This window comes from Perissodus microlepis, chromosome 4, assembly GCF_051167445.1.
Source record: "Perissodus microlepis isolate ML-2025 ecotype Zambia chromosome 4, ASM5116744v1, whole genome shotgun sequence".
Lineage (NCBI taxonomy): Eukaryota > Metazoa > Chordata > Actinopteri > Cichliformes > Cichlidae > Perissodus > Perissodus microlepis.
The window spans coordinates 16013490-16036416 of record NC_140464.1 but is presented as its reverse complement, the minus strand read 5'-3'; the positions used below and the strand labels follow the sequence as shown (position 1 = coordinate 16036416).

Genomic DNA, 22927 nt, shown 5'->3' with positions numbered 1-22927 from the left:
CTCTTCAAATGCACGACCCTTGTGGAGTTTTTAAAGTTAACAAAAAATAAATTAATACATTTTAAAAAATATATATAAAAAAAAAAAAAAAAAATCACACATCTTTGCAACCACTGCACTGCAAAAGTGGCCAAATCAACGATTACTCTGTTTAGAGGTTAAAGCTTTGTATGTACACATACAACTTAATTTAGCAATGTTTTTGTTGCAGTAGTTGATTTCTGCCACACTGTATTGCTGACACCATTTAAGTCGATGATGCAAACCTTTGTATTTGTATTTTAGTATAAAATATTTTTAGTATAGTATATTAATTTTATACAAAAAAAGAAACTGAGACACAGACTGGTTTACCTGTTATGATCTTGGAGGCCGAGTTGCACATGCCATTGCCGCTGTCATTTGCTGCTGGTTGCGGAGGCGGTGGCATGCTGGGACGGGGTTTCGGTTTTGGAGCTGGCCTCGAGGGTCGAGGGAGAGATCCGGAGTGGAAGAGTGGCGGAGTGTCAGGAGGGGTGGGACTGCTAGGGGGAGAGTGCTCTGACTCTCCCTGGGCTTGGTGGGGTGTAGGCGGCTGTGGGGGTGGATGGCTCGGAGCTTGGATTAGGGCATCTTTGCTGTGGACACGACGGGGCGTGATGGGTGGGTGCTGCGGGGAACCGGGTGCTTGGGTGTTACTGAGCTGAGAGGCGAACGGGCTGGCCTGTTTGGGTGGGGCTGGGGCTTGCTTCTTGGTGCCTTCAGAGGGAAAACGTACTTATTAGATCTCATTTGCTATATTAACCACTAAAATAGCAGATTTAGATTTCCTCACCTCTGCGGACCATGTGTGGACTATGCCCTTTGGAGCTTCCCTGAGGGTGTGGGGTTCCTACAGCGAGATGGACCGCTGAACCATTCCTCTGCGGAGGCGGGGTGGACATGTGCTCACGGGCTGGGCTGTGAAAACACCACAGTTCCAATTATTAATCCATTTCCGTGTCATACACCCTTAACATTCAAGGATCAAGTGCAGCACCAGTGCTCATGCATAAAACCAACTGCACACCTTTCCATTCAAAGAATAATTATACTTGATTAGGTTATTACAGAAAGAATGACTCAAAAGGATCGATAAACACACGAAGAAAGCACGGGATGCAAAAATCATGAAAGAAGTCCATTCAGCGGATGGAACAAGTGTTCAGTAATGAGACGCATGCATAAAAACAAAGTCTTCAAAGCTTCAAAGTTGTTAAACCACCAGACAGATGAGCAGACAGGAAGGAAAGACAGCTTCTCTTTATAAACAGAAACCGAGAGTTCTGTTGATCATCACAAACAGAGGGCAGGGGGAAAGTTGTGCAAAGCATAACAGTGTTTTTCATTTATTTACATTATTAATTAATGAAGCAGATTTAATACTTGCAGACATTATAGACATTTTTATGCTCATGATTTTTTTTGTGACGTCCAGTAAATCAAATTAATCAAATACATGGCAAACAAAGGGTGGCGAGCTCCGGATCGGATGATTGGCTGCAGTGGAGTACCGGTGCTACCTCAGCTCACTCCTTACCTGCTCTCCTCTGTGCTGAGCTGGGTTACAACCTGATGTTGCACTGTGGCTACCAGGACCCCACCAACCAGACCACCACCACCACCACTGCCAGCAACACTCAAGCCAGGCTGCTCAGCCTCTGAAGGAGGAGGAGGAGGATGGGGTTCGAGCTGTGTAGGAGTCCCGGCTTCCAGAGGGGGTAATGGGGGTTGGAAGGTGGGTGAGGTTAGTGGTGACTGCTTTCTATTTAAGACGCTGGTTCTGCGAGGAGCGGGCTCCGGCTGTTTGTTAACAGGGCTAGGGAGGGGGGGAGAGGGGAGAGTGTTCAGGAGGGCAAACCACAGGCCATCAGACAAGAGTGAAGGAGCAAGAGACTCAGAGACAGAGGAAAACAAAAACGACAAACAAAAACAAAAACCCCCTCGAAAGAACCCAGCGAGAGCAGTGAGAGATGTTGTGATGTCGAGACAGAAAGAGACGCCACTTCCTGAGTGGAACGAAACCGGTTCAGAAAGAAGAACCCAAAGAGGACATAAAACCACATGAGTGACCTTTAAAATAGAACAACTTTGAACTGCAACATTAATGCGGCGACAGGTGAAATAGAGAAAAAAAAAGATGACAAAAATGCAAGCCCACGCAAAACATAAAACCAGCAACCTACAGTGCAACCTAAGCTTTAATTGGAAATTAAGGAGATAACACAAGAGTATACAACAGTAACACAAGAGAAATAAAAACTTGAGACAAAAATGGATTCCCAAACATTATTAAAAAGGCTTTGTGTTTCATAAATGTTATGGTCATGTTACGGATGAATCTCAGCAAAATATAACTGATTAGCTTAAAACACAACAAATGTAGTGCACAAATCACACAAAGCATCATTTCCCTTATTTCACTTATTAGTAACTGGATTCGTGGGATCTACGTTAGACTGCGGCACAGCCTTGAAGTCTGGACTGGGCAGATCTTCAGTGGGCGTTTCAGTGACCGTGATGGACTCGTTGGCCACGACATAAAGGGCCGACACCGCTGGGCCCCTCGACTCCTGCCTGCTCAGTGTCTTGGGACGGGACGGCAGGGTGAGGGGCAGGCTGAGGCTGAGGTTGGGACGAGACAGGTACCTGTCTTTACGAGGGGTGTGACTGTCCCCGTCCTGCCCCATACTGCCGGGGCGTTTCCTGTCCAGGCTAGGTTCGGGGTCCGGGGTGGGTGGATGGCTGGGCAAGGAGAACATGCCTGACACGTTGAAGTCCACCTCTGGAGGACAGAAGCAAATTAAGCAAATTAAAAATGACCTACAGCTTGCAAGAAGACTGTATACAAAAGATGCACAAAGCCTCTGTGACATCACTCACTGGCCACTTGGAGCCATGATATTTTCAAGAGATGGTAGAGTGTGCTATAATCAGCTGACTCTATGAGACCGTACAGGTGTATAACTTATACACATACCAGCTAATAAGTGCCAACTAACACACAAACAGAATACTGCAATTTCCCTCACTAGAGCAACACACAATAATTATAAAGGCAAGCCTTTTTTCTCCAGATAGTCACTCAAGTTAGCAAAAATGAGGACTAGCAGATACCTACAGACTCTGCATCCTTTTCTTTAAGGCTCAGTAAAGTTATTTTAAAAATGCACCCTCTGCTCAGCTGTTACAGAGTAAATTCATTATAGAAACCACAACTGAATTATAGTTGGGGATTTCATCATCATAACAACTTAAAGCTGAGCTTTGATAGTGAACTGGGTAAAATTATCCGTGCAAAATCAGCGCGAGCATGCTAATTTTAGAATTTGGTTAACAATGTGCTCTGAGCTTCAGCCGCATCCTACAGAGCCACGAGCATGGCTACAGACTCTTAGCCTTGCTGGCTAATGTGGAGAGAAACCGTTTCAGCTACTATTCAGAATTTAATGAGCTTCAACATTTTTCAAAGTACCCACTGTCAACCCACAGAGGATGAGCCTGCGCGTTAACATTGTTACATGAAAACTAAGTGCTGGCAAACTCCACAAATCAACAAAGGAAATTTATGCAAATATTATCTTTTGCAGCAGCATTCAACGGACGCATTACCACACGCTTCAAAAGTTCAGGCAGATTATATCATCGAGAATAAGCACGCCAGACAACAGACAGAGAGAAGGAGAATTATTGCAAATACAACAACAGTGTTTCACCTTCAGGGAAGAACCAGTCAGCGTGTTGGATAATAGGCTCAATGATGGCAAGTACATGCACAGATGTAGCTGCTGCCATCTCTGCCAGCGTCCTGAGTACGAGCACAGAGACGGAGATAAGAATGGGAGGAAGGTCAGTCAGCCTAAGAGAACGACGCGCTTTGCATTTTAGAATAATGACATAAAAGTGAGGTGAACAGTCTACGACATTCTCACCCTTCTGTCTTCGACCACAGCAGGTTAGGCCCCAGGACTATTGCGATGTTGCTGGGAGTCATTTTATTAACATCACTGTCCTGAGCCAGTTTAGCCAAGAACTTCACCAGATACCTACAACGGAGACACAAACTGCCTTAAAAAACAAAAAAATCTCCAAAATATTTTTCCCACCTTTAATCATACACTGTCCCCAACCTGGTGGGCTTCTGACTCCTTGAGAAAGTTATGGCCTTGCTGTGAATGTGGCCTGAGAGGCTCAACCAGTAAACTGGTTTACTAGAGCATCAAAGTAACATCTGGTACAGTGGTGAAATACGCACCTATTTTTCAGCTACAGTGCTGTGCAAAAGTCTTGAGCCAACCCTCATTTCTAAGTATTTTGCTTTCAAGGAGCCAGATGTTCTTGTCATTTTTTAAATTAATGTTGCGATTTTTTCCACTCATTTTTTTATTAAGCGTATTAAACCACTTAACTCTGACTCCTGAACCAGTCTGACATAGAAAAAAGGGGGGGGGGAAAAAGAAGGTGCTTAACTCACAGAAACAACCACTTGTGTTTGCACCTAACAAAGAAGCTGTAACTGTAAAGCCAATTTGTTACCAGCAGACTTTTGCAAAGGCAATTTATTCCCATTGTTTAACCAAAAAGATGATTCTCAAAGAGCTATTTACTTAAAAAAAAATCCAGCAGAGTTTTTAGACCTGATGCAGCATCTGAGCGATGCATCTGTCCCATTCATTTGATTTACCTACTGTCCATTAAAGTCTCATCAGAAATGGTCTCAGTGGAAGTGGGGTGGGTTAAAGAAGGCAAACTGGAGGAATATGTGGAGGTATGCCAAATTATACAAGAAATTCACTTACAAATCCACTGCAAAATCTGTTGTGGTTTGGGGCCCCGCATTTTAGCCTGTGGTGTTTGAGATCTTGCCAAAATTGAATTATGAATACAAAAAAAAAAGCACTGTCAGATTTGATCCAACATGCAATACCAGCTGAAAAGTGCCCAAATGCCAACGGCTTCATTTTTCCGCATAACAATCATCTCAAACCTGCTGCCAATGCAGGAAAACCACACCTGGATAGAACAAACACAGTGTAACTATGGACTGATCTCTCCAGAGCCTGGACCTCAACACAGACATCATGTTGACAGAACAGAACAAAAGGCAGCCAGCATCAAAAGAAGAGCTTTGAATGTCCTTCAAGAAGTATTCCTGAAGACTACTTAATGGCAAAAAAAAAAAGAACTCTCAGAGAGCACAGACTGAACTGTTCAAGAATAATGATGATATCTTTATCTTTTGCTAATTAGAGCTCCAATTTTCCATTTTTCTGGCAATATATAAAGAAATGAGGGATGGCTCAAAATCTGGTCAATTCCTCACATGAATAAACATGTACAAAAAAGGTTAAATTTAAAAAACAAACCAAAAAAACAGCGTTATTTAAAAAGAAAAAAAGAAAAAAAATAAGGCTGGCATAAATGATAGTAATTAAAAGAGTAATATAGAGTACCTGAAGTTGGCTTTGTGGGCCTTTGGCAAATGGTCACATGTCACCCACAAGGCCTGAAGTCTTTTGTCAGAGTCTAAGGTACTGAAACATTAATAACATTTACTGCAAACATACTTCACATGAATCTAAAGTTTATTAGTGCTGCACAAGTGTTTTACAGGACATTACAGAAGTCGTGTCTTTGTGTGCAGTGTCTTACTTGGAGGCCTGTATCCACTCATCATAAAGGCTAAATGTCATTAGAGGTTCAGGAAGTTCCCTGAGGTAGGACTTGAGAGCTCCTGTGTATCAAAAACAAAATATATGCCATGAGACAAAGACCTGGAGCTGATGTTTTTACTTTCTGTGGATTTGTAGAAGTAGTACCAGCCACGGCATGGGGATCAGAGTAGAAGCCCTCGAGCTGTGAGGTGGAGCAGTCCAGTGCTGCTTTCAACTTTTTCAATTTTGAAGCTCCAGCAGCAATTCTAAATAGACCCTGGAAAGAAAATAAGGGAGAGCAAGGTCACAGGAGTGCCTGGTTACAGGAGGCTGTTTCTCTCCTAAAATTAAAGAAGTGAGTCTGGGTTGGTAACACAAAAGAAGAAGTAATACAATCGAGTACTGAATGTCTGCAAAAGTAAAGAGAAATGCTTTTGCTACCAACAGAGATGTGACTCTTTCAGGATGAGCACCAGACGGATGCATAGCAAGAAGAGGTTTGTTTCCATTTAGAAATGTCTTGAATCGTACTTCACGGGGAGTCTAGTGATACCGTTTCATTTCAAGAGTGCAACAGCGATCATACTAATGGGTAACAGATGCCTGTGTGTGCACACACAGAGGTTTTATTCCCACAGGACAAAGACTGGCTAACCTCAAGTTGGCTACAGATGTTTCCAGACTTTACATGCCATCATTTTTAAAACGCAGTCCAGATGACCCACATGTCCTTCCAGTTCAAACACACAGGAGGTTTATGGGTACAAATTTAATCCAAATTCTGGTCAATTAACCCTCAACTTTGCCCTACTTTAGCAAAGTCTCCAATTTTCTTCTTCCATCTCTCCATCCGTACCTCCTCCTTCATGCCGGTCTCAAGCAGCATCATGACGCAGGCCTCAATCGGCAGAGCGATCTCACGGTTGGTCCTTTTCAGATGCTCCTCCAGCGCCGTACCAAATGCCGGCTTCTCCATCCAGGAGTCTAGGTGAGACAAGCATCGGCAATGTTCTGCGTTGGCACTCGTTTCACTAACTGTCTGCAGTTAACTTCATGGCTTTCCACAATTTTTATATAGTTCTACAGCTGACAACAGCAATACCACATTCTTTATTTAGACTTTTAAATGAAGCCTTTGCAGGTATGTTTGTGTGATACGATTGCTCTTTTGTCATGTGCATGAAAACGTAAAAAGCCAACTCGAAATCCGGTTATCCTGGCTTTCATCCGGATAAATCTGGGCCAAACAAACAATAAATCTATAATCAGATTACATCAGAAAGCTGATTCTAAGGTTCATATAAACACACTTTAAAAAAAACCCAAAAACCCCTCTAATGTGACGATGTAATTGTAGTGAGTCGTTTCACTATGTTGCAATAAGCAGTGCACTTCGAAAAATGAGATAAAAGCTTCTTGTCATAAACAAATTCAACAGTTTGGGGCCAATATACACACACACCAGTCTGTGATATATACCAGCCAATAAGACAGAAAACCTGCAAAATTTATAACAGCACACCCTGCTAAGGGACCACAAAATAAACAATTATAATGTGAAGTCCTTTGTGAGAACTGTTAAGCAGGATGACAAGCCACTCTTTATTTCTCTAACCCTAAACCAGCAGATCAGCAACAAAAAGAAGAAGCAAAGTTTAAGTTTTTATATTATTTACATATTTAATAATATGTTTTGTGTCTTATTGTTCACCTTGCTGTGTCTGGATGTTGGGTATAACTGCTTCCAGAGCTGCCAGAGACCTCCTGTGGTACTCTGCCTGGGTCTCTAATAACTGTTATACAGAAACACACACACAAAACCACATACACCAAATCTAATGTGAACTTGGTTATCACACATCGCCTAGTAACTGTGTTACAGTGGAACGTTCCATATTTGCATTTCCATTAACAGTAAACTGAGGTGCACTCACCATCACATAATAGCGTGCATAGTCTCCCTCTTTAGAAGCAAAGTTGTACAAGTCTGCAGAGAGCTGGTCCTGTATGAAATGACAAAAGAATGACGTGTATGGTAAACAATGAGAAACTGTTCACGAAGACATGGATATGACAAAGCTATGAGCTTTAATTACTCGGTCCAAAAATGTGCATAGCATCAGTGTCCTGATTTATTCCCCCTTATAAAGCCTTCTTTGTTCAGCCAGTTCATCAAATATGATCCTAACCTTATGCAGCAAGCCTCATGGGAAAGAGTCGACATGAAATCTACCTTGCATATTTCTACTTTATTGAGTGCCTCATCCATCTCGTCTTTGAGCGAGTCAACTTTAGCTGCCATGGCTGGATTGGTGGACTTGGTCGCCTGTAACCACCTGCAGAACAAAGGATTATTTAAGTAACGCAGCCATGTTAGTGGAAACATTTGAAAGATTGGAGCCATACAAAGACTATTAATAAAAAATAAATAAATTGTTATCAGGCTGTGTGGAAATGTACCGTGTTTTAGCCGAGTCATAATCGAGAACCAGCTTAGCAAGCTGCTTTCTCTGTTTCAGTATGTTGGGAATCTCTACCTGTGAGAGAAACAAGAGGAACCATGAGAACGACATGACTACACATGCACTGCAAAAGGTATAATGAGCACTTTTGAGCAATTTTCCTGTGAGAACCTTGTGTCAATTTTAAAGATACAGAATAGCAATGAACCCAAAACATTGCTAAAGGCATTGTTGAATTTGGCACAAACACAAAGTTCAGCTTGATGTCTCAGCTGCTGGGTCTTTGTTTTTAAAATATAGCGCATGATTTTAAAGGGATTAAAAGGAAGAAGCCAATCAATGGTTGTATGCATGAGCTTTTACCTCTGCCAGCTGGTTGAGAGGATCCAGAATGTCTTTCTCCATCTGCATTTCATGCTGCAGCAGCTCAAAAGCCAACTTGCCCTCGGCTTCGCCACACACATCCATCATCTTGCTGTTCACATGCACAGAGACATATATGCAAATATCCCAGTTATCACTACTTTTCCTCACAGCGAGTAAAACATATGTAAAGAGCTTCAGCTAGATCCCACATCCCATTTTTATTTAAATACTTTTACACTGATCTTGATAAACACTTACTTGTTCACCAATTTTGCCCATTTTGAAGGTGATATTTTCAACTTAAACGATGCTGAAACTGGTCTTTCGATGGAAACTCACCCAATCAAACTCTCTTCTCCAAGCTGACTGCCGCCCTCCTGCATGGTCTGAGACAGCCCGGTCAAAGGCAGCTTTTTCTACAAGGGGAAAAAAAAAAAGAAAAGAAAGAAAGCAGGTCAGTCTACTTAATAACGTTCACTTCATTGACATGTTTTCTTTTCTGATTTGGATCCGACTCAAATTAGTTGCACAAACACCAAAATACCAAATACATCATATATTTAACTTAAATTTAACTTAAATATGAATTTGCGAAAAGGGGGATATAAAGGCAGGTCTTACAGCATCAAGGAAACATGTAGACAACCCCCTCCCCAATTCAGCTTAGCTTCAGCTTATTTTTTTCTCCCCTTCATTATCTATCTATACCCTGCTGTGGCTCTACCCAACAGTTTAAGGACAACTGATCCAGGAATAGAGGGCTAAAATCATTTTTTTGCTTCTCTTAACCACGTTGGCTTATCTGTTAATTTCACTTTGCCTGCAGGAGTGCCAAACAATGCACCATCAAGATGACTTAATTTAGAAAAGTAATCAAAGTACGACAACGTAACAGGGATTCCTTCAGAGTTGCGTCAGTTTCATTGGCCTTTGGGCTGGGTCTGCTGAATGGTGATAGTGAAGCTGGAAGGAGAGTCTCTGTCATATCTATGTGTTACATAAGAAAAACACATGATAGCAGGGCCCTAGTTCAGAATGGCTGTCACAGTGATTCATCCTAATTATGCTCTTGTAAATGAAGCCATATCCAAAGTGTGGCATGTTGCTAAAATGATGGGATGAAAAAGTGAAAATGAAAAAGCTAAATGATGGAATAAATCTGACAGAGAAAAAAAAAGAAAAGGTGCCTCTTACATGTCTCTTCTCTGTGTCTGTGCCCAGCTGACCTTGCAGACAGGACACCAGCCTCTTGTGCGTGTTGTGAGACACCAAACGAACCAGCTCCAGCCGCCTCTCGATCTGTGGGCACACACAAAAAAAAGAAGAAAAAAAAAAAAAGATAAAATGCAGCGTTATCAAATTAGAACAAGCAAAACAGGTCTACCGTGGAAGAGATCAGCTAACTGATTTAAACAAGGATGAAGGAAATAAGTGTAATGGACCGTTTAACCTTCCTGTTCAGCAGAAACAACACAGGTGAGGGCTACAAATCAAAATACAGATGCTACACATGCACACATTCATCTCGCATATTTTCCACCCTGCTAGTGTTCTTGAAATATGACGGCAGTTGTAGGTTGTTTGTCCAATTCTGTTACACGGCGTGCAGCTCTGACAGCCAGATGGAAGGAATCAGAGTCAAGAGCAAGTCTTTACCGACAACAGGAAGCGAGAGATGCTATCAAAGAAAGCAGATGCATCAGTCTAACTGCAGGCCTGAGCTACTGGTAATGGAAGGCATCAAGCACACTTTCCCAGTGGTTTTCGATGTCTTTGTTTCTCTTTCACTCACATTTCCATGACCCCCTATAGCATGCTATACGTTTTGTAGCTTGACAAAATGGTTTAATTTTAAGAGGCTTGAAGCCAGCAACAACAATTCCACATTCTGCCATCGTTTGCTGTCTGCTCCCAACTGATTTGACTAATTTTCTCTATGGTGGCCCTGAGTGCACAGGACACAAGTGAGCCAAGAAAAACACAATCACCAAATACGACAGCATGTGCAACATTTGGATAAAAATGCTGAAAATTAAGACAACAGTGATCTGCAACTACAAAGAACCTAGCAGGATTACCAACACATATTTACACTTTGAGTTGACAGTAATCTTGTATTTTATTGCTTCATTTTTCCAGCAACAGGGTGGGACTGTGGCCTTCGGTAACTGAGTCACCAAGAAAAAACTATCATGTCCCAGAAATCAGGTTGAGAGTTCCTCTGTAGCCAGACACTTTATATCGATGGACTGATGGAGACTGTGGTTTGTGGGTATCGAGGCTGTCAGGTCACTTGGTGAAGAACTTACAAAAATACACTTTTGAAGTTGTATTTGGGCGTGGCGAGACCCAAATATGATACACTAGATTTTCTTATGTTGTATATTTTCTTGTGCCTTTTTTCTATTAGTATTTGGTTTTGGTCTTGTCAGCGTCACTGAGCGATGACCTCGAGTCTAAAAATGGGGCGGCCTGTGATCGAGTGTGAACCAGATGGGATGCAAATTAGCGCCTCCAAGTCTGTTGGTTCTCAGCTGGCAAAGGATAGAGTGATCGCTCCAAGTGGAGGAGTTTATTTATCTTGGGGTCTTGTTAAGACTTGTTCAGCTGCAGTGATACAGATGCCGTACCTGTCTGTTGTGGTGAAGAGAGAGTCCAAGCTGATTTATTGGTCGATCAATGTTCACACCTTCACCTATTGTCACATACTCTGGGAAATGACCAAGAATCTTACTTGATTGTGGATACAAGTGGCGGAAATGAGTTTCCACTGAAGGGTGGCCGGGCTCACCCCAACTTGCGAATTATATTTCTGCGCCAGATCTATGTCGAAACTTACACCACAACCAGAACCCCATTTTAGCCCTACGCCACAACCTTCTAAGTAACCTGATGTGCCCATCCCGAGAACTGTGACTACGCATCGGCTCGACAGACACCACAAAACACTTGGGTTGCGTGGAAGGTTGCCGTGTGGGGATAAAAGGAGTTTTTTGTTACTACGCAAGTTAGGACGTAAATTTCCCACAGAAGTCTAAATAAAGCTTTATAGATGAGGTGAGAAGTTCAGAGTAGAAAAGGAGACAGCTAAGGTGGTTCAGGCATCTGACCAGGATGTCTCCTGGGTGAGGTGTTCCAGGCATGTCCCACTGGGAAGAACCAGGACACAGCGGAGAGATTACATCTCTCGGTTGGCTTGGGAACGCCTTGGTATCCCCCGTGTAGAGGTTAGGACGTAAATCTCCCACAGACAAATACACATTTGCATTCAATACATTTTCTGGAAAATCTGCTTAGAAACTTGTAGTGGATACAATTTTATTATTACAGTTACTATTACAATTACTATTATTAGTGATTAACAAACATAAAGAAATTAACAAACATAGGAGGAGAATTTTACATCACTTGGTATAGATAACTGGCCCAATAACTCTCTACTGTCCGACTGTCCTCAAATGCACCACCAGTGCAGAGTTTCAGGTACCTTTAGTGACGTTGTGAGAATTACTGTGCTCTGCTGAGTTTTTAGTTCCTGACTCTTCCAGATGTGGGTTTGAAAAGTCTGCTAAAGATGGCAATTACAGAGAGAATTTACTCTGTAAATGATCAGCAGTTATGTGAAGTAAAAAAAAATTATAATCTGCTGAAGCTTGCATAATCACCAACATGGTCAAACTGTAAAAACATAACTTCAGTGTCTTTTAGCAGATAATGCGTCTGCCATAATTTAAAAAACAAACACACTGAGCAGTTTTGAATGAAAGTTAAAAGACTTATGAAATCATAAACTTAGATGGCTTGAAATCTTTCCTCTCCAGAGTTTGAAACATGCTGATATTTCACCCAACTAGCTGCCTGCCATAAGTATCCACTTCCTCTTCCTGTTTCAGTATAAATATTTAGCTGCAGCGCTAGATCTGAGAGCTGCTCATTTGCTGTCTGATCCCATCTTCTTCCTTCGTTTTCATCCTCCCAAATTCACTGATCTCCTTGCCCTGCTTGAGTCTCTCCCATACACTTGTACAGCTTTACTCCACCCTCCCTTTACTCTGCTCCTCCTTTCCTGCAGCTGTTGCAGCATGCCAAACCACATCTGGACTTGGCTTCCTTGCCTGGATCCAACTGATTCACTCACTATTCAGCTGATTCCAGTTCAACTGCATCCAGACTTCCAACACTTTTGGCCAGAAAGGAAGAAAAAGACCTGAGTGACTGCAAAGTGGGCGGTATTGTGGACTGAAAAGACTGGATAATCACAGTACTAGTGTTATTAGAGCATTTGGTTCTATTTATTGACTTATTTTTTGTGAGAGCACACCAAAATAAACTTGGGACAGACTTCAAGATATTCTACAAGCTTGTCTATACAATACTTTGTCAAAAAGTGCAAAGTGTTTTTTCACAAAAACCCCACAAACTTTTCTTTTGCTTGATCAGAACTAGAGATGGCAGGATACCACTTTTTTATGTCCGATACCGATATCATAAATTTGGATATCTGCCGATACCGATATGAATCCAATATGAATCCGATATAGTGTGTTTTTTAATCAATAAAACTGTGTTTTTTAATATCTTGCTGCTTTTTGTATAAATTCATACTCAAGTTAAAAAAAAAAAACAAACAACAACACTAAAGCTATTCTGTTATACCTGTATGCAAAAAATACACTGCACCCAAAATATTTCATGGTTCAGCAATACTGATCAATCTAATAAACTTAAACCTACTCCATCCTTCCTATTCTGGTATTTTAAAGAGTAAGCAACCTAACTAATAGGGTTCTAAAACTATTAGCAAAAAAAAAAAATAGGGAACCACCCCCCCACCTCATGATGCTTAATTGACGTAATCAACTTTAATTTGATGCAGTGTGAAAAAAAATGCACAGAAATTAATTATTTTTCAAGAATAATTAAATAGATTGAACATCTTTCTTCAACAGAACTGCAGACTGCACAGATGGTACCTTCCCAGAGGAAAAAGTACTATAGCTTACTAGGGTATATTAGACTTAATAGTTACTATATACAGTAATGGACTTCTATACATTTTACATCAGATTAAAACTTTGGGTGTAAGATTCGGATAATTTTTTATTAAAAGCTAGACATTTTAAATGAGAATAAGAAAGAAAAGTTTGTCTTTGTGCCCCCTTTTCCCTGTTAATGCCCTATCGCTCCCCCCCCTGGCTAAACTTTGCTAGATCCGCCCCTGCACAGTTACCAGCCGTCAGCTACGTAGAAAAGGATCCTGGTGTAGAAAGTAATATTAAATAAATTCTAACAACAGCTTATCAAGCTTAAACGTGCTGCTGTTGTTCAGCCGCTGGTTTCCTCTTTCTGGCGAGAAGTGGGCGATAAACAAACAAGAGAGACGGACTCAGGACAGAAAAGCCGATCAGCTGATCATTAATCAGTTTCATGATTTAAGTAGCAGCAGGAGAGGGAGAGAAGAGGCACTCGCGCCATATATCGGTTGTTAAGCTTAACGCTGGAATGCTTTACAAACATTCAGAGATGAACTTACACTTTTGCTTTACTTCTCTCTGGGATAACTTCCTCGGAGATGAAATGCCGCATTGCTAGCGAGGCTACAAATACACACAACCGCTCTATCACATGAGGCATACTGCTGCGACGTGCTACGGTTATGAGCCGAGTTACGCCATGTCGCAAGTTTTGTGAGGTGCTTTTTTGATATTTAATGGATCGATTACATTTTTTTATTTCTCTCCGATATCCGGTCCAGTAATTTACGTCAGTATCGGACCGATACGTAATATCGGATCTGAGAGAGAATATGAGAGGAAGTTGCTAAGATTCCCTACAGCACAGATCCCTACAGCACAGAATAGGCATCAAGGACAGCAGATATGGGATTTATCAATACAGACATGATGGTGGTGGGTTGCAAATTGACTTACACAGTATATTGGAATTAAATGGAGGTTTCAGTAGCATGCCTAAGTCATCAAGTGGTAAAGTTGGAATTGTTGGAATTGCAAAGGGGGACAAAGGGTTTTCATACAACCCTCTGAAGTATTTTTACAAATAAATGAGATGTGCATATCTTTAACTCTTTATAGTGGTAATACAGCAGAGACAAGCTATGTGCGGGCTGGAACCGTATTAAAATAATAAATGGTGTGGTAACAAAATCTAATAAGTTTGTCTCAGGGCTGAAACTTGTAGGATCATCAGGAAGAGCCACCATTAAGGAAACAGAGAGATTCCAAGTATAAGAGTTGGAAAAAAAAAAAGAAAAAAAAAAAAAGATAGGAACACTCCCTGATCATAGGCAGAAACAAGCCCACGCACAGACAATTAACAGAACAGAAATGAGCACTTCCACTCTCCAGTTACTTGCTGTCCAAAGGTTTACAGTCCTACAGTCTACTTGCCAACTTTCCCCCCCTAAACAGCAATGAAATCAGAATAGAGAGAGCCGACAACCTCTGACCTTCCATAACAAAAAAAACATGGAACATTTAGTGAGTCACACAGGATGCAGTCATGTTTTCTGGATTGGACTGAATGGCTGGTTAACTGCCGGCTGACAGGTGACGCTGTGGCTGACCTTGTTGGCAGGCCGGTTTACTATTCGACGAGCCGATGACTGAGCCGAATTGAGACTTTAATGCAAAAACAAAACAAAGTGTCATGTTTGACTGAAAGGAGTAGCCTCACAAGTTATGTGAGAAAAACGTGTCTGTCCTTTAAATGTGTCTGTAAGTAACTGGTTTTGTTTACGTTAGACTGGAAATATGACAAAGTGGTAAGACAGTTTTCCTCCAGCATTTAGCTTGTGATGAAATAGTAAAGGAGTTGTTTAAAATTTAGTTATTTTATCCCAAGATAAGACAACCGGCTGGAGAACTCTCTACAGAGACTCCTGAGTTTTGTTTTTCCTCACCAGCCGTTTCACTGGTAGCCACTTGCTTGTTACACGTTATGCTCACTAGTGTGAGATCAGGCAGCAGAGATACAATCCAGTCTGACAGCCGCCTCAACTCCCCCTCTGAAGCAGGACGTGTCCAAACAAGATGAATGCCTTAGCCAATGCAAACGACTATGGAAAAATGGAAAAGACTAGAAGTCATATAGAGTCAAATTTCAATTTGAACTTCTCAGGGAAGGCAATTGTGGAAGAGTGTGGGGAGGGGGAAAGGAAAAATTATTCTCTCTCTGTTCATGTTTGGAAAGAGGGAAAAAAAACTTTTCCAGGCAGTGTGATTAAATTACAATGGTGATACTGATTCACTGCTATGTGAATCAGTAGTGCAGCAGCTACACATTGTATGGAGATGACTAAACAGGCAGCAAATCTGAAAACAGACTCTTTGCGTATATACGAGGTCTTCGTTATTTGCAAAAAATAACAGATTCTGACATGAGTTTTCCACTACGCTCGTTGTTTGCCAGTTACATTCCTTGCTGAGAGCCGGAGCTTAAGGAATGCCTAACGCAGCAGAAAGCTCCTGTCACTCTGTTATTTGATGCCTTTGCCAATCATGGTTTATCCATAACAAAAACACCATCTTCCATCATAAGTGACTTCTATGAGTGCACAGGGCACCCTAGGTCGCAGGTCGATGATCAATCAGAAATGTGTCTTATGCACTACTTTGTGTGAATGGGCTTCAGCAGTCAGCTGCTAACTATCATAGAACTATGACAGAATGGGGGTTGGTGAGTCTTTCCCCCATCAAGCCTTCATCTTTACCTTCTTCCACAAAAGTTGCTTTCTTCCCTGAACATGAATTATTCCTCTCAGTTTGTCATATTTATTCACACCATTTTCCCAACAGTGATCTCACAGTTTCACTAGCCAGAGCTTCCCCATCCCCCTCCGCCACACAGCGCTACAGTGCACATCAAGTATAATTTCAAGATAACAGAGAATCGCCAGAGCTTGCCTTGAGTGGAAAACCATAAGGCGCTTCTGCTGTGCCAAACCCTTGAGCTGGCTAGGCAATGCTGAATGAAAGACTAGCCAGTAAAGTTTTAATGGCAGCAGTTATACTCCGAGACTGCAGACAGATTTGGCATCAACAAAGGCGTAAAGGCATGATTGCTTTAACAGAACTTTTGCGAGGAGCTTGTAAGTCTTCTGATAACTTCCGTATTTTACTCTACCAGAAAATTATATCTAAACAAGCCGGTTTTACATGCAGACATAAAATAAGCTATGGTTAGGCAGTGAACAGGACATCTTATATAGGTGGCAGATACCCAGTCACAGTGTCAACATATTTTATCGTGTGCTGTGGGCAAAACCTGAACTCTTATAGGGGTTCAACAATAAAGTCCAGTGAGGCCCTGGAGTTTACTGAACTAACAGATTTGAGGAAAATTAAATGTGAAGTCATATTAAGAAACTGCCTTCAGAATGACATTCATTCTTCATGGTATACGTTTAACTAGGGGCTGGAAACATTTCTGAGAGATTTTGTTCCATATTTACATGATAGCATCACACAGTTTTGTCACATGAAAATCAATGATGCGAATCTCCTGTTTCACCACATCCCAAAGGTGCGTTATTGAATTGAGATCTGGTGACTGCATAATTCATTGTCATGTATAAGAAACTAGATGATTTAAGCTTTGTGACACAGCTATCCTGCTGGAAGCAGCCAACAGGACATGGATACGCTATGGTGTTACGCATATGGACATTACTAAGGTAGGGACTCAAAGCGTGCCAAGAAAATATCCTCCACACCATTACACCATCACCAGGAGCCTGAACTGTTAATACAAGGCAGGATGGATAGAGCCTCAGTTTCAGTTAGCTCATAGGAGGAGCGGCACACAAGTGTGGTTTGATGCTGTAGCCCATTTGTTTCAAGGTTTGACGTTTTGTGTGTTGAGATGATTTTCTGCATAGCTTGGGCGTAATGAGTGGTTGAGTTAATGTTGCCTATGCAACATCATGCAGACAAATTCACTACATTTAAGCACTGTTACATTTTTTCTAAATAAAGAAGGTTACATTGACTTTCACAGGTAGGCTTGGCAGCAAGGTTATTATAGTTACATATAACTAAACTAAAAATTAAAACTAGATGTGAAAACATGTTCATTTAGACTCTGGATGTTTACAGTACTATAGCACATTATGGATCAACACTAAAACTAATAAAAATGAAAGTAAAACTAAACATTTTCAAACGGATGAAAATTAAAACTAGAAAAAAAACTAATAAGAAAATACAAAACTATTATAACTCTGCTTGGTAGCCATTTAACTCAGAGATCATGGACTAAAAAAAACATTCAGTCATGTCACATCCTGAGGGTGTTTTTGTATATGTGCATAAACTTGAGTTTGCTGAAATATGCAGCTGCACCAGTATATAGGTCTCTTAAACCACAGATGTGAGAAAACTTTCTATGACATTTAGACTTTGTATTTATTATTCTTCTACGCAGTTACCACCATTAAAAACAGCATTGTTCACATTTGAGGATAAATGCTTATCACCTGCCCACCCCTCATTAGACTGCCAAATGGAATTTTTTAAAGATAATAAAAACTATTGGATGTAAAGTCCCTTTAAATAAGAGAAGATAAGATTTACCTGCAGGAGGTCATCGCTCAGGACCTCAGTTTTTTCAGCCCTGTGAAGAGAAACAAAGGCCAGTGGTCAAAGACTGAGGACATACAGAACACACCTGTGTCCTACAGCAATACAGGTGAGACACAAAAAGCTTGCACAAGAGAGTTATTATTGCATTTTACGACTATCCGGCATTGCCTTCATTTTTTCCTCAGGCTTCACTGTAGTAAAAACAGGTGTACCTCCTTCACGCAGTGTCATTGCAGGCATGTTAACCTGACTGGCCTGTTATGAGCTGTGCTTGGGTTTTTCCTCTCCTTTTTCTCCTGGTGGTTTTGGTGAAATATGAGACTAGTGATGCTGACATTATATGCACTTGTACTTATTTATGTATAGTGCATTTATTGCTTTTTGTGTACAGCTCTCTATTGCTAAATAAACTCTGGGACTCTACAGACCACCAAAGTTGAGCACAATCTCCAGCACAACCAGTCTGCAGTTTGCACTCTGTGCTGTATGCCTGCAGTAAGTGAACAGAATAAGCTGAAATCTACAATCAGTTGTTATAATGATATACTTATTTGCTACTATTGGTACCCCCAGGCAGCCCCTCCCCGAGCCTAGTTCTGCTGGAGGTTTCTTCTAGTTAAAAGAGTTCTTCCTTCCCACTGTCACCAAGAGTTTGTTCATAGAAGGTTGTGTGATTGTAGGGTCTTTACGTTGCACTATAAAACCACCTTCACTGGATTGTTTTTGTAAATTAGCACTATACAAATTAAAACTGAACTGGATTTGTACAACCATGTTGAACATCGATGCATAAATGTAATGCTGATCCCCCTCCAGGTCTAAAAAACACACTTCCCCAGGTGTCATCTGCACCGTGTTTGTTATGGCAACACGTAAAGGTGTGCCTTTTTCTATGAAGTGAGGAGGAAGTTGCCAGGTGGCCTGTTGATTTCTGAAACACACCAAATACATGCTGAACTGTAGTAGAGTCTGTGGAAAATATTATGGCACAACAGCTCTCCCAAATTTCTAGGAAATGCTGACAAAAAGCCAAACCCTTTAAACATCAGCAACTGTTCTTTAGCCATTTGATTTACATCTCGCTCAGCTGGTGAGATTGTCAAAGGAGTGATTGGTCTCCCCGTCAATAAATCCATCAACACATACACAGATGTTGTGTATTTATGCACAAATCTCTGAAGGCCTGTCCCCACCCTCTAACAGCACCAGCCAAGAAACACACAGTAGATTTACACCTTGCAGGGGATAAAATAATCCGCTCACATGCAAGAATTATTACCCAATACTGACGTGGGACACAAAAATAAGATCTTCACATTACACTCTCAAAATGCAGTACAGGCTTACCTCACTCATGCCTGAAATACTCTCACTGTTTAGCGAAACTGCTTGTGGTGGCTGTCTGCTGTCTCGAGCTCAGATCACAAATAAGACCAATTCACATTGGTAAAACTTTGCAAAGCATAAAATGAATAAGTAATTTTTTGAATGATTCTGAAGACAACTTTTACTCTGAGCTGCTAATTATGCTGCTCAGTACTCCATATGCAGTCTCTCAGATATTAGTGCGAGAGTCTGTGGAAGATAAAAATGTGAGGCATTACAGTGGATCACAGCAGAAGAGTCCTGAGTTCAAACCCGAGTAGGCCCTTCTTGTGAGAAGTTTGCATGTTCTCCCTGTGCTTGTGTAGGAAGATTAGTCTATGGTAATGCCCAGGACCGTCTTGCAAAGCAGTGTCTCTAGAATGAAGCTGTGTGAGTGAATGTGCTCAGTAAGACCAGAAAAAGTACCTCATATATGCCTCTCCATTTTCCATTTAATTAAATATCTCTAGGGTCTGGATGATGGGACACACCTCAAGGTGTACTTGTCAAAGCATCCTAATGAGGACCGGTCTGAGATTTAAAACCAATGCAGTCAGGACATTTTGAAAAAGCGAGGACCTTTTAGTTAGTCCTTACATCTTCTCATCTCTTTAAAGGCCTGCTTGAGGGTGAAGAACTGGTTTTAATGTTATATTTATGTTACGATTAGCGTGAGGGTCAGTCAGTGTCTTCACAAAGATATTTACACAAATGTGTGCATTTTTCTTGCCAATTTATTCCACATAGTCAGCATCAGATGTCCTAGCTACAAAATGGTTTTACCCAAACACAGAAGAAACTGATTTAAAATAGAATATAGACAAATGGATACAAGTCAGTGACCCCAATGTATTAAGTAAACAGAAACTGAAAACAAGCCATTTATTAACATGGTTAGTAATGCAGCTAGAATACCTCCACATGGAGCCATATGACGCCAGTAAACATTAGACTTTACAGGCTTGTCTCTGAAGGAAAAAGCTGCATGAGCAATCTTTAGATTCCTATCAACACGGAATTAGAATCGATTGAACTGGAGTGGAGTGCAGCTTGGCTCTAGCCAGAAGCTATTGTTCTTAAAAAATAAATAAATAAAAAAAATAAAAAAAAATAAAAAAAAACAGACAGCTGGAGCCGGACCTTGGAAAAAAAAAAGAAAAAAAAAAAAAAAAAAAAAAAGGGTGAAGGACAACTGTAACTGTAAAACATGCACCTGTAGGAAAACTGACCAAAACAAACATACAAAATCTTAAAAGCTGCTCGCAGAGATGGATCATATCATGTTTCACTGACTCAGTTTTGGTAAAGGACACTGTGTAAGCATGTCCTATAAAAACACGCTACCCTGCCATCTTCTACCGCAATGCAACTACATCTAAATTGAATCGCTTCCTCTTATTATTCACATGCAAATGAAATCTGGCTTCCTCTTTTATAAAAAACGACTTTGTGGCTGCATGGCGGCCCGAACCCTGCCATTCCTCTGCTGTCAACAGCTACATAAATGCTTACTCCACAAAAACTAAAAACCGGTGTGTGTGTGTGTGTGTGTGTGTTTGTGTGTCCAGCCTTTCCTGGGCCAAATAGAAAACCACAAATCATCACAAACTCTCACGTGGGTGGACACAGATTTACTGGTTTATGATCTAGATCAGCGGTCCCCAACCCCCAGGCCTAAAACATTTAACTTTAATTTAACTTGAGTGCTTTCTGTGATTTTTTATTTTTTTGTTTATTTTCTAGCTCCCACCCACTCTTACTTAAGCTGTGGTATAAATGGCACCCGAGGATTTCTTGCATGTTAAACTCGCCCAGCAGTAATCCAGAGTGGGTGTGTGCAAGAAAACTATTTTGCCTTTCAGTATGCAAGCTGTCATCCTGCCTGCTCAGTTGAGTTTTACTGCTCTTACACAACAACATGTGGAGTCATGTATGCAAGGAATCCAAGGCCAGCACTTGCAGGGTATCACTTGGAAACTAATCGACAGCAGTCTGGTTAATTAATACAGCAATAAATGGAGACACTGAATCAGAGACGCAGGAAGAAGGATGGTATACGTAGTTTGCCCTATCAACACCCATCAGGTAACATGCGTGTGAGCACATCCTACCCTGTAACTGAACATATACCACTGCACATGTGAGTACATAGTGCAGTAAAAGGTGGGGTCATTCTTGGGTCCACAGAAGGGCAAGGGGGACTGTTGACAGACTTAATTAAATAGGTGTTGATGACAAAAGTGAATTCAGAATCGAGGCCTCCTTCAAGTACACTAAAAGAGTGCAATATAGAGAGCAAATAGAAATATTTGTATTTATCTATTTAGCATATATTTAAGTCTCTCCATCCCTTACAGTGATGCCTCTTTATTAATATTTGCCACTGTTGTTTTATTGTATGCGGTTTGTATGTTTTGATAGTATCACATGCATCCTAAGCAGGGCTTCTCTATTTAAAGAAAGACATCATACTTTCATTGCCTCCATTTGAGCCATTAATTTATTAAAGGCAATAGCTGTGACAGTACATGAACTGTTACAGCAGATTAGATGAGAGCCGTTTGTTCCCATCTAAAATTGGTTTTATGTTCAATAGATTATACAATCTAAAAGAACATTTGATTATAAGGTTATTAATAAGGATTTTTTTAATCTGTTGTAGCCATTTATCCATTGAATCCACTTACTTAATGCTACTAAATTCAGATGTTTTCCCACAGTTACAGCCACATACTTTTAAACCAAATCTGGACAATCTACTTTTCAAACTTCTTGTATTGTTTAAAACAAACAAACAAACAAACAAACAAACAAACAAACAAACAAACAAACAAACAACCCATTATTGTGGTATCTGGACAAGCTTTGTGTGCTTCTGACACAATTTCACTGCAATCTAAACCTTTAGAAATTCTCCATATTTTTTTAATCACACAAAATCGTGGTCAGCCCCTCCGACACCGCCCACAATAAAAATCAGCCAGATGACAACAGGGAGACATAAATTAGAAGCGCTGGCCTAACACAATAATGTATGACATCACGTTGCAACAATGTTATGTAGCCTACCTTCCAACAGTCTGGTTGGCAAGTTGCTTCATACGATTAAACTGCTTCTTCATGTTGCAAGTCTCGTGAGCTTCTTCCTACAAGTCCGTAAAAAAGTTTGCGGCACCAACGAACGCTGTCGATCATCCACCAAAAAAAAGAAAAAAGAAGTTGCGCTACGTCGCAGCCATTGTGCTACAAAGACCTGACTTCCGACCGCTTTTAGTCACAAAAACTGAACAGTTTTCCTGGTTGAACCCGGTGACATCGGCCGTTACCGTTAAGACGCGCAGGGAAGTGAGCAGAAACAGCGGCGGACGACCTTCAGGGTCCCCATTGCCAAGAATGTCAGCGCTCCTGTTAGACTGGCTGGTTTCTCTACTACAGCTGTGATAGGAAGGAGGAAGTGCTTTTA

At 41.0% G+C, this 22927-nt stretch overlaps 1 protein-coding gene across 5 annotated transcripts in view; it reads right to left on the bottom strand.

Annotated features, from left to right (window-relative positions):
- Positions 1-22927, bottom strand: part of arhgap17b (Rho GTPase activating protein 17b) — a 25316-nt gene extending 2389 nt beyond the window's left edge. For 4 of the 5 annotated variants that reach the window (XM_084926075.1, XM_084926076.1, XM_084926077.1 and 1 more), the window contains exons 1-19: positions 22534-22927; positions 18091-18130; positions 9695-9799; positions 8840-8916; positions 8498-8609; positions 8133-8209; positions 7906-8008; positions 7607-7675; positions 7384-7465; positions 6529-6656; positions 5838-5949; positions 5671-5752; positions 5472-5552; positions 3951-4064; positions 3735-3826; positions 2668-2803; positions 1559-1837; positions 815-939; positions 355-738 (exon numbers count right to left, since the gene is read on the bottom strand). In XM_084926075.1, the coding sequence (XP_084782201.1) occupies positions 355-738; positions 815-939; positions 1559-1837; positions 2668-2803; positions 3735-3826; positions 3951-4064; positions 5472-5552; positions 5671-5752; positions 5838-5949; positions 6529-6656; positions 7384-7465; positions 7607-7675; positions 7906-8008; positions 8133-8209; positions 8498-8609; positions 8840-8916; positions 9695-9799; positions 18091-18130; positions 22534-22586 (2251 nt within the window). In that variant the 5' untranslated portion in view covers positions 22587-22927. The remainder of the gene's footprint in view (positions 1-354; positions 739-814; positions 940-1558; positions 1838-2667; positions 2804-3734; positions 3827-3950; positions 4065-5471; positions 5553-5670; positions 5753-5837; positions 5950-6528; positions 6657-7383; positions 7466-7606; positions 7676-7905; positions 8009-8132; positions 8210-8497; positions 8610-8839; positions 8917-9694; positions 9800-18090; positions 18131-22533) is intronic. The other variant, XM_084926079.1, reaches the window with a different exon arrangement.